A 12,717-nucleotide genomic window follows, 5' to 3' on the forward strand; every position below is an offset into this window, starting at 1 on the left:
AAGTAGTATTTATGTGAGAATTTTTTTTATTTGGTATTATCAAAATAAAAGGATTAAGAAGAGAAATATCACCATTATTAAAATTCACCATATCAATTATTAAATTGGAGAGCGCATCGCTAGTCTTGGAAAATCTTATAAAAATATTGGATTCGATTTAAACCACAGAAAATATGAAGAATAATTAAAAGAAATTGTGAACTTTTGACTTATTTTAAAAAGGGGAAATAATTATCTCATGTTGCATCAGATAATTATCTCATGTAACAGAGACAAAATAGTGGAATCTACTATTTTTTTATTTTTTTTGAAAAAGTAATGGACTCCACAATTTTATCTCTGTTGCTATTATCTCATGCAACATGAGATTAATAGAGCCTTTTAAAAAATTATTTAGATTATGCAGGTATATAGGAGCGGGAATGAGCTGGAACGTTTTCTTTAATTAGAAAATATTTTGAATCTAGTCTAACATATATTAAAGGGAAAAATGTTTTTGCTTTTGATGCAATTTTTTTTCTGGCACATTCTTATAAAACTGAGTAGGTTTTATTATAAAGAGAAGATAATAGTGAGATTCGTTTACTTTTATGTGAGTGTGACATAATTTTTTCTTGTGTGCAATAAAAACAAAAATATTAAACCCTATATTAAATATAAAAAAGTCTGGCATGGAGTTGTTTCTTGTTTGCCAATTTAAGTCTATCATATGGTTATAATTTATTCAGTTATACTCTTTAATTAATTATAAATTATTAATAAATCACCATCGTTAAATCTATTAAAATAAACGATTAAGATTTGATGTAAGATTTATTACGATTCTGACCCATATATATATATATAGAAAAACTGTTTATCCTTTTAAAGAATATAACTTTGTGTCATTTTAGATGCTAATCGTTGATTTTCGTCAATCAACGGTTAAGATTTATTAGATTTTATTACGAATTACTAATTAATTAATAAGTTTGACCCAATAAATTCTAACAGTTGATTGACGGAAATTAACGGTTAAAATTTAAAATAACATAAAGTTATATCCTTCGGAAGGACAAACGTTTTTCCATATATATATATATGAAAAATATTACTCTCCTTTCACATAAGATAATTTCTCTCATGTTCTCTCACTTCGATTTTTGCATCCCACCTTTTTTTTTCTTGTAATGGTGGGACCCACCTTTTTTCTCTCTACAATATAAGATAACTATCTTATGTAAAATGAGACTAATAAAGCCCTATATATATATAATTATTTGTGGGGAGGTTATACTCACAATCTATTTTTGTTTACAACCTCTTACAATCATATCTTAACCGTTGATTTCTGTCAATCAACGATTATCATTTATTGTAAATTAATAATTAATTAATAAATTTTATTTGCGAAAATCTTAACCGTTGATTGACGAAAATCAACGGTTAAGATATGAGGATTAAACGAAAATAGGTTGTAAGTATAACCTTCCCCATTATTTGTATATTAATTTTTTTTTAATTATTTAAAAAGTTTTTAAAATAATTTCTATTTTACTTTTAAGAGGAATGTTATACTTACAACTTTTTTTTTACAATCTCTTACAACCATATCTTAACACCGTGATTTCCGTCAATCAACGGTTATTATTTTCACAAATTAAATTCACGAATTAATTATTAATTCACAATAAATGATAATCGTTGATTGGCGAAAATCAACAATATTAAGATATGATTGTAAGAGGTTGTAAAAAAAAAGGTTGTAAGTATAACCTCCCTCAACTTTGAGGAATGTTATACTTACAACTTTTTTTTTACAACCTCTTACAACCATATCTTAACACCGTTGATTTCCGTCAATCAACGGTTATTATTTTCGCAAATTAAATTCATGAATTAATTATTAATTCATAATAAATGATAATAGTTGATTGACGAAAATTAACAATGTTAAGATATGATTGTAAGAGGTTGTAAAAAAAAGATTATAAGTATAACCTTCCTCTACTTTTAATACATAATTATAATTTTCTTATTTTACCGTATCTATTGCATCCGCCTCGATTAATCTACTCCGATAATAGTTTTTTTTAAGTACCATTTCGGCTTTTTCTTTAAATGCCCATTTTTTTTTTTTTTTGAAATAAAATTTTTATTCTGCTTAAAATATGGAAGAAATATGTGATCATTGTATGAGCTCAACAATTAAATAGGAACCAACTCGGGCTTCACAGCACTTCCTGATTCCTAATTCTGCTTTCTTGAACAACAATTGCTTAATATATTTTTTTTGAGTAAAAGCATCTTTAAATTTAATTATACATTTCATTTTTTATTTTATTTTGTACATTTGTAACTGTTTTTATATCAGGGGTGGTTTTGCTATTTTGGAGTCGCCTAATCATTTGAAAAACCTTCCATAATGTGGTGGTCCACTTAAATTTCTAGTCCCTATAGGATTCCATTAGAAGACGATAATAATAAAATAAAATTGAATTATTTTAGTTCATATCATTATTATTTGGTTTTTGGGTTTTGTATCTATAATTTAACGTGACCACAACAACTTTTCTACACACACAACATTTTGTTGGACCCACAATTTTTGAAACCAAAAAAAAAAAAAAAACTCTGGCACGCAAAACGAATCTCTATAACATAACACAATCACTTTTCCTACAACATAACTCTTATTAAACCTTTGGTTTTTATGGCTAAAAGAATTTCTCGAGGTGTTGACTGTGCTAGCGGGGATGATGGTGGAGGAATGAGCAGCAACTGTAGCTGTGGGTGTATGTCAGAGCAATGGGAGTCGCAGGTTGTTCGGAGACCTCACCATGAAGCTATGGGAGACATATTCTATGGCAAATATGACTATTAAGAAATTATTGATGTCATGTATAAAGAGGATCTCATGGTGTGCATGAGAAGGGAAGAAAGAGAACTCAAAGCCCTTAGGAGGAATCAGAAAAAGTGGCGAAAATTCTTTCAATGCTTTGGGCTTCCGATGCTTCTGGGTGGTTGCTTGAGGTTCTGAGATTCTTTAAAGCTATCATCTCCTTATATGATTAGTACTTTTTATGTGTTATTTCTTGTGAATTTTAATTATAACGGACGATTATATACAAGATTGGTGAAATTTTAATTTGCATTCTGGATCAAATACTATGAATTTATTTTTTAGGATAATTTTAATTTGTTAACGGTATTGCACAGGGGTGTGTAAAATAAAAAAAAAAACTAAACCGAATCGAACCGCTATTAAAATAATCAATTTTTAAAAATCAGTTCATGAACCGAACCGATTTTTAAAGAATATTCTAACAAATTGTGACTAATATCTTTCCTTCAAAATAATTGCTAAATAATTGATTCATTCTTATTTTATAATATCTTAAATTATGTACATATTTGACAAGCAGGAAAAAAAGGATTTGAAACCAGTTCATGAACCGAACCGGATTTTAAAATCAGTTTAAGAACCGAATCATTTTGAACCGAACCGAGTCGAACCGTTTCCTAACCGAACCGTTCTCAAACCAAATCAAATTGATTTTTATAACTTCATTTTTTAAATTTTAAATTTTTTTCTTTTTATAATAGGTCGACCCGAACCGGTTCCGAATTGAACCGAACCGTTTTCAACCGAACCGAACCACTTTCGAATCGAACAACTTTCGAACCGAATTCAACCATTTTTGAACCGAACCATTTAAATCAATTCGGTTCGGTTTTTCAAAAAAATCCAAACGATCGAGTCATGCAATCTACATATTACTACTTTACTGCGGATTTGTTATAGATGCACTTATCATAATAATAATATGAATTATTGTGAGTGAGAGTCACCCACTCCACGGTGGAAAAGCACTATTTTTAAATTTTTTGGACAAAAGAATTATTCAGTTAAAATTGATTGGATAAGTTTTTCCAAACTAACACAATTAAACATGTCACTCATATTAACGGGACTTGTGTCATGTCAGTGCCACGTACGCATTCTTATTATCATAAAATTTCTGAATGCCATAACTTTTGACTCGGGTATCCAAATTAGATGATTTTTTTTATTTCACATAACTTTTGGAGATCTATGCAATGACACCTCATTTAAGATATTTTATATCTCACAAACATAGTTTGAATTTGTAACAATTGTACTACAATAACAAGAGCGTGTAAATTCAAAAGATGACACATGCGGCAGCTCATTGTGTTGGTTTGGAAATAAATCGGGATCTTCTGTATTTAAATGATATTGTAATTGTGGACTATTGTTGCAAATTCAAACTATGTTTGTGGGAGATAAAATATGTCAAACGAGATGTCAATGCGTAGATCTTAAAAAGTTATGTGAAATGAAAAAAAAATCTGATTTGGATACCGAGTCAAAAGCTATGATCTTCTGAAGTTTTACAGTAATGAGACTGCCTACGTGGCGCTGACATGGCACGAGTCCCGTCAGTATCATTGACGGGACTAAAGTCACATGTTTGACTGTATTAGTTTGAAAAAACGTATTCAATCAACTTTAACTGGACAATTCTTTTGTTCAAAAATTTTAAAATGGTGCTTTAACCCTCCTCAGTGTCATATTTATTATAATTTGTATATAATTAGTATAATTTTTCTATTTGAAACGTGATCCTTGTCATATTATTATTCATACCTCTTAGGAAATTTTCTCCTTGGAGATTGTGATAAGACCCTAAGGGCCCGTTTGGATTAGCTTTTTTTTAGAAAAAAGTACTTCTCATTTTTAATTCGTTTGTATATATATATATGGGGTTTACATTTCTGCAGTTGTTGTACGTGCAACAATCAAATACTTGCCATATATGTACGTGAAAGCATTAAATGAGGGGAATAACAACCATACAAAAGATGAAAGCATTAAATGTAGGAAATCATAACCATACACCTGTCGTTGTTGTACGTAAAATGGCTGCAGAAATGATTTTACCTATATATATGGGGGAAAAATGTTTCTGCAGATAAATTATCTGCATTTATTTTCAAAACGACGTCGTTTTGATATTGAAATCTTAAAAAATTATAAATATAAAGACTATTATAACCCTAAAATAAATTGAAATTACAAAAACACTACGATTTTCGTCCAAAACGACGTCGTAAAGAGTTATCTGCAGTAACTGCAGAAAAAGCTAACCCTATATATATATATATATAAGGTAGGATCCTTTGACACTGATGTCAAATTTGAAGTTTGACACCTCATCTAAGAGCCGTTAGATAAAAAAAGATCAATGTTCACATGCTTACAAATCGGAGTCGTTGATCTTTTTTTATCTAACGACTCTTTGATGAGGTGTCAAACTTCAAATTTGACAAAGGATCCTGCCTATATATATATATATATATATATGGCTTTAATATTTCTAGAGTGAATATAGATAAGTTACCTGCATTCACTCCCAAAATGATGTCATTTTGGATTTAAAAATTATAATGAAAAAGACTATTATAACCCTGAATTAAATTATAATTACAAAAATACCTTGATTTCGGTCCCAAAACGACGTCGTTTTGGGCTCAATGTAGATAACTTATCTACATTGACCGTATAAAAGACGAACCCTATATATATATATATATATATATATATATATATATATATATATTTCCTTTATAACAAATCCTAATCAATATGCTAATAATTAATCGTAAAGAATATCTTATTATACCAAATAATAATTAATATCCTAATAAATAGTGATTGATATCTTTCCTCCAATCACCTACAAAATAAAACATGGTTATGTGTATAAGTTAAGCTATTTCATTTTGAGTGTTATTATCAATTTTTTTTAACATGAGTGTTATTATTTAATCATTTATATATATAGACACGTGCAAGAAATATGTGAACATAAATATAAAATAAGTACCAATATTATTCTAATATGAGATTATCAATATGGGAGTGATATATTTATATATATATTTATCTATTTGTCTATTCTATTTTATTCCTGTATAGATGAGTTTTCTCATTTTAATTAATAGAAAAATATTTCTGCATTTACTGCAGATAAGTTATCTACATTTATTCTCAAAACGACGTCGTTTTGGGATTGAAATATTAAAAATTTAATTACTGCCGATAAGTTATCTACATTTCGCCCCAAAACGACGTTTTATTAGGCTTTGTAGATAATTTATTTGCAGTAACTGCAGAAAAGTGAACCCTTTAATTAATTATGTTTTTGGTTAATTTCAAAATATAATTATAATTCCATTTAAAAGAGGGATGCTATACTTACTACCAACTTTAATATTGTTGGATCAAAATTAAATTAACGATTCTCACTTGATTTTTTTTGTAACCGTTGATTTGATTTTTATCCAATAATAACAAAGTTGATAGTAATTAAGAGTAGTAAAAAAACGGCAGTAAGAATAATCTATCCCTCAATGAAAAAGATAAAATATTAAAACAATATTATTATCACTTGTCATCATATTTGCTTCAAATTACTTCTCAGTTCTCACTTTAAAGATAGAGTTGTCTTCTCATCAGTCCTTGTAATTATATTCCTATCATAAACTCGAGGAATGTTGTAACTGATACCATCTCCAATGTCCAAAGATAGAGTTATTTTAAAAAAATAACTAAAATTGTTGTAATACCGTAGGTTTTGGAGTAAAGATATTGTAACGATATGTTTGTTATTCAGCTTAATTAGTGGAACACATTTTTCTTATTTTAATTTAAATATTTATTGAAATAAGTTATTCTACCTATTATTATTTTTTGCCTATTTTTGCTTACCACTCTAGAACACTATTAGATCAGAATCTTAATTAACATTTATTTTTTTCTCTCTGCTTGAGATTCTGATCTAATAGTGTTGGCAGGTGATAGCAGAAAAAATAGCAAGTAGAATAACCTATCCCACAGTTTACCAAAAAAAAAAAAAATAACTATCCTATATTTATGATAATGAATATTCGCTGATTTTTTAATATTTATATATAAATATAATTATGGACATCTCAAGGCGGTCGCTAAGATGCATTCACTGAATATTATCTTTATATTTTGATTTCAACTTATCCATATTCAATATTTATTTATCATATAGAATCGTTATTTTATGGAATTTTCGTTATTTTATAGAATTTTCATTATTTTATGGATTAATCTAAGTTGACTGACCCAATTTAAAAACGAAATATTCGTGTCCTCTCAAGTATCCAATTCCTTTGTTACCTGTGTCGTTTAAATATGTGATCCTTTTGAACTAGTTTTAGGTCCTGATTATATCTTGTTTTATTTAAAAGTTGAATTTTACATTAACAGTTTCATCACTTAAATTTGTTCATATCATTATTATTTGGTTCTCTTGGCTAAGAGAATTTCTCCAGATGGATTGTGGCAACTGTAGCTGTTTGTGTATGTCAAAGCTATGCACATCCAATTCTTCTTCTACCCTTTCCTTGTTATTTACAGGGGTTTCTTCTTTGTACAAAAAAGAGTCAAAGGCACATAAAGCTACGGGAGACATATTCTATGGCAAAGACGACTATGAAGAAATAATTGATGTCATGTATAAGGAGGATGTCATAGAGTGCATGAGAAGAGAAAGAGAACTTAAAGCCCTTAGCAAGAAACAAAAAAAGTGGCGAAACTCTTTTCAATGCTTTGGGCTTTTGAGGTTTCTGTGCAGTTGCTTCAGGTTCTGAGATCCTTTGAAGCTATCATCTCCTTAAATGATTGTTATCCTTTTATTTATGGATTATTTGCTGCGAATTTTAATTATAGCGGAAGATTATACATGATTGGTGAAAATTTTGATTTGCATTGTGGATCAAATACTGTGATTAATCAACTTTCATTGTGATGTTGTTTTGGGTATCTTGTATCTAAACAGATTGAGAAGGATATTAGTTACGACTTGTTAGGATATTTGTTATGACTATCGTGATTTTTTTTATTTGTTTTTGATAGCATATACTAATCAATATCTTAATAATTAATCATAAATGATTTCTTATGAGAGAAAGATATGTTAACAAATATTTTTTACAAATTGGCTTATCATACACTTTTCACTTTTGATTGAAGTATGACCGGTCATACTTATTGTAGTTTGTAAGAATTTGTAAACAAAAACTTCTCAACAAATAATAATTGATATCCAAATAAATAGTAATTGATATCCAAATAAATAGTTGTTGATATCTTTCCTCCAATAAACTGTAAAATAGTTAACATGATTATAAGGTGTATAACGAACTTAAGCTATTTTAGTTTGAGTGTATTATTATGTATTTATTTTTTTAACATGATTGCTATTATTTAATCATTAATATATACTATATAGACACGTTTAGGAAATATGTGAATATAAATATAAAATAAGTATCATTATTCTAATATTGTTGTAAAATATGAATTTCACATATGAATAACTATTGGAATACAAGAGGTTTATGTAACGTTTTGTTTGCTTATGACTTTTGGTATGAAATATAATCATCATACATCATACTAATGGTGTATTGAAATATACTTACTTCCTCTATTCATGTATAGTCCTAATCCCCAGGTATACTGAAGATGTGGGGTTGAGAGCATGTGTTCGATCCTCTCCTGTATTGTCTTTGCAAGGGTTTTAAAGTCTTAATTTTGAGATCCGCCCCGAATAAGACTAGTCGCAAAAATGTATAATCCTACATAAGGACATGACTTATATGAGATATTAGATGATGATGAATTCATAAGTTAGTAATATTTCTATACTTTTCCTAAAGCTCTTCATGTGTTTTTTCATCTTTAGTTTCCTTTTTCTATTTTCTCTCCTTTAATTCTATAACAAATATGAGATTATCAATATGGGAGTGATATATTTATATTTATCTATTTGTCTATTCTATTTTATATTAGTATAAATTAGTTTTCTTATTTCAATTAATTACATTTTGGTTAATTTCAAAATATCATTATACTTTCATTTAAAATAAATAAAAAGGAGGGATATCCTTATTTTTAAAATTGAAGATGGTACAAGGTTTTTTTTTTTTAGGATTCCCGGAAAATTGAAGATGTTAATCTTATTTATCCACGTTTGGTATGAGATTTTTAAATTTTTTTCGGGAATATGATTTTCTCGAAATCTGATTTTCTGTGTAATTTTTTTTGAAAATACCTTCCAAGAATACCAAATACAGTATGACAAGGAAAATTTTAATACAACCAAATACAGTATCAAGAAAATTAACTCAATATTTTCAGAAATATGTTAGCCTACCAAACAACTTTTTAGTAACATTCCCGAAAAACTCATTTTCTAATCATATTCCAAAAAATTGTAATTCCCCAATAAAAAAAATTTTTCCCTTACTAAACACCCCATAATTCCTTCACCTCCAAATGGTTGTATTGATATGATAGCTAAAGACAGGATGGGTCTTTAGAGACCCAGAGTAGCTAGACAGTTTCTGTCTTCTCTCGTAGATTTCCAAAAAATAAATAAATAAAAAAGAAAATATTAAAACAATGTTATTATCACTTATCATTATATTTGCTTCCAAGTACTTCTCACTTTAAAGATAGATTTGTCTTTTTTTTCTGAATTTAATTAAAACTTTCACTAAAATCTAAACCTAAAGTTTTCACTTTATATTTTTTAATCTTTGAAAAATTAAAAATATTTATTTTCTTTCCAAGAGACAATAAAAAAATTGATTGGCTATAAATAAATGGATTAATTGACACATATAATAACTCTAATGTTTCATAAACAATAGCTAATACGTGGAAAATGTCATTCTTATTTATATTTTTGTGTTTTTGCATAAACAACAAGAAGTAATTAAATTACATATGAAATTGTAACTTGTTTCTTAAACTTTCCTCAAAGCCACGAAAAGAAATTCACGGCAAAGAAAAAAGCCATTAGTCTTTGAAGAGTTATTCATATGCCCAATGAATGCTCAAGTGCAATCATTTTAGAAGACTGTTGGCTTATAACACTGTTTGTAGAAGAGTTTTGAGACAAAACAATCTCATATCCATCATCGTATGGGTCCATTCCTTCATCCAAAAGTTGCCAAATCAATCCCCCAGCAAATGTTCCTCCATGTTGTGCCAAATCATAGATGCTTGAATACACAGCATTCATAAATGAATCTCTCGCATCGATACTATACCCATCATCTTTATTCGACATCCCGAATTCAGTAAGCACCAATGGCTTCTTCAAGATTGTGCTTGAGTCATTCCAATGACTTGTCATCCAACTTTGCATGAATGCCATTTGCACCGTATCATTTTGTCCAGCTAGCCTGTATACATATGTGCAATAATTAAGTTGTAATAAAATGGATTTTTTTTTTTTTGAAAAATATGTCTCTTCAGCTGCCGCTGCAGAGACATTATTCCGTGCAACAGTCATATACTTTTTAGGATATGGTTTCATATCCTGAAAAACATGTATCAGCTGCAAATAACTCCTTAGGAGCAACAAGAAATTAATAGAATCTTTTTTTTGCAGTAATAATAAAATGGAATTTTAACTGTATTTATTCTTTTTTTTTATTGGAAACATAATTGTAGTTATTCTAAACAATATAATACTCACCAATTATCAGGATATGCATGGATTGTTGTGAAATCAATTTCTTCAATGAGATTGTTGCTAACAAAATCTGTACCAACTTGGAAACCAGGGTTGTATTGCTTCTTTTCTGGAATGGAATCTCCATAGAATCCTTCCATTCCAACCTCCAATAAGTGATTATTGTCAATAGATTTCACATAGGGAGCCATCTCTTGAACCCATGCCTGTAGTACATAAGAAACATGCATGACTAATTAGCTTTTACAAAACAATATAATATTTTAATTATATGTATAAAATGTATAGTTAAATAACATAACATGGTAAAAAAAAAAAATGTTATACATTTATGGTCATGCCAGAGTAATCAACTTCGCAGCGTGGTTCATTAATTAGTTCCCAGGCCATTATGGTTGGTTCATCTCTATAAGCTGTTCCAGTTATTGTGTTGTTCCTTGTCAGCACCGTCTGCAATACAATCAAGCACACACAAATTATAAAATGTAATTAATTAATCACTTATTTAGCTCAATTTATTTATTTATTTTTCAAAGAAAGGGAAAGGCTTTCGCTAATTTTGAAGTTAACTCAAACAATTCGTTCAAGTTCTTTAATATTTGACGTACTTTGACATGGGCTTTGTAGTAATCCTTTATAACAGTATTGTTATAAAAGTCATCATCGTTGTTGACTGGGACCCCAGAACTATTAGCCCACTGCACATACTGAGGCCTTCCTCCAAAATCTTTGTAATTGTTGACCAAGCTCAAAATCAAACGCACTCCATACTTTTTCGCTTCTGCCACCACAAAATCCAATGCCTAGCACGAGCAATTAGAAATTAATTAGAAACCATTCGTATTATATTCGCGCAACAAAAGGTACTAGTTTTTACTCAAAATGCATGCATGCATGTAACAATCCATACAATCATATTAATTAATTACCTTGCAATTAAATTAACATATAACTTCATTTTTTTTTTTATGGGATTCATCATTAGTTATGACTATATATTGCGGAGTTAGAGCATTCTTACAACTACAAAAGTATACACATTTTTTATTTTTTTTGGTATAACTTGGAGGATATCCTTATTTAACTTTCTCCGATCACATTGTCTTTGGAATATGTATGGCCCGAAAGTTATCCCTTATTGAAGCAACGTGTGCATTGAGATTCACTAAATCCTTGGGAGCTCAGTTATCAACTGAGTTACCCTTGAGGGGTTCAAATATACGGTGCATATTTATTGGATTTTTACATTATCTCATTTATAATACTCTTTTTTCCGTGTATGACAAATATGTTTTCCATCGTCTTTACTATAATCTAAATCAAATGAATTATTATGACATACTACAAGAGGTGAAAAAAATCATGGATCTAGCTAGATATGCATGCACATATATAGAACAAATGAAGTAAACCTGGAACATAGGCTCATTGTATAGACCAGGCGATATTTGTAGAGATTGATTTCCACCATCACTAAATGCCCATGTACGACACACAGTAAGACCCGCAGCCGAAGCATCTCGAAAAACATTGGAAACTTTATATGTTTGGTTTGGATCAGCAGCTACGTTCATCATCCAGTAAGAGTTAAAGCCGTTGAATAGAAACGGAGAGCCATTTAGCACAAATTCTGTGCCATTGCTTTGAACAAATCCAGCTGTATCATTAAGAAGCCTAGCTTCACAAACTAGGGTTGAAATGAGAAGTACAATCACACTAGTAAGGTTCATAAAAACAGTCATTTTTGCTAGGATGAGTTATATATATTCTCGAATAAACAAAAGATGATTGGGTATGAAAATTTGTGCCAAGCTTGTTCGACATTTATAGGAGTGAAGAATATGGGTTGGGCGATTGAGATGAAGATAATGGAATTCAACAGATAGTGTTATAAGTAGATGCCAAAAATATAACAATATTAAAAATAAAAAAAGGAGGGCATTTTCATTAAGGTATGTACATGTTAGTTACAGAGGATATGGACAGGGCAAAGTAAGTTACGAAATCTAGCTCGTGAAGATCATCATTAGAAAAGACGCAAAGGTTATTTGATATTGGCGGCAGAGATTTTTGGAATGCATGTAAGTGGCCATTTTTTATTTTTTTATTTTTTATTTTTGTGACGTCGCTC

The 12,717-nt window shown here is 29.2% G+C and overlaps 1 protein-coding gene across 1 annotated transcript; it reads right to left on the reverse strand.

Annotated features, from left to right (window-relative positions):
- Positions 1-9,923: 9,923 nt before the first annotated feature.
- On the reverse strand, positions 9,924-12,328 carry LOC133297725 (mannan endo-1,4-beta-mannosidase 5-like). The gene is made up of 5 exons (XM_061496917.1): positions 11,999-12,328; positions 11,195-11,389; positions 10,914-11,036; positions 10,590-10,792; positions 9,924-10,293 (listed from the first exon to the last, which is right to left on the reverse strand). The coding sequence occupies exons 1-5, from the start codon at positions 12,326-12,328 to the stop codon at positions 9,924-9,926; spliced, it is 1,221 nt and encodes a 406-aa protein (XP_061352901.1).
- Positions 12,329-12,717: the final 389 nt, after the last annotated feature.

This window comes from Gastrolobium bilobum, unplaced genomic scaffold (genome assembly GCF_033153095.1).
Source record: "Gastrolobium bilobum isolate Gb01-03AN ecotype WA unplaced genomic scaffold, APGP_CSIRO_Gbil_v1 utg3870, whole genome shotgun sequence".
Lineage (NCBI taxonomy): Eukaryota > Viridiplantae > Streptophyta > Magnoliopsida > Fabales > Fabaceae > Gastrolobium > Gastrolobium bilobum.

Excerpts from the sequence above, each read along its gene's own strand:
- LOC133297725 (XM_061496917.1), bottom strand. The coding sequence starts at position 12,328 with ATGACTGTTTTTATGAACCTTACTAGTGTGATTGTACTTCTCATTTCA. Across the intron at positions 11,037-11,194 it reads ACTACAAAGCCCATGTCAAA|ACGGTGCTGACAAGGAACAA; the intron begins GTACGTCAAATA and ends ATTGTATTGCAG. Across the intron at positions 10,294-10,589 it reads CATGCATATCCTGATAATTG|GCTAGCTGGACAAAATGATA; the intron begins GTGAGTATTATA and ends ATATGTATACAG.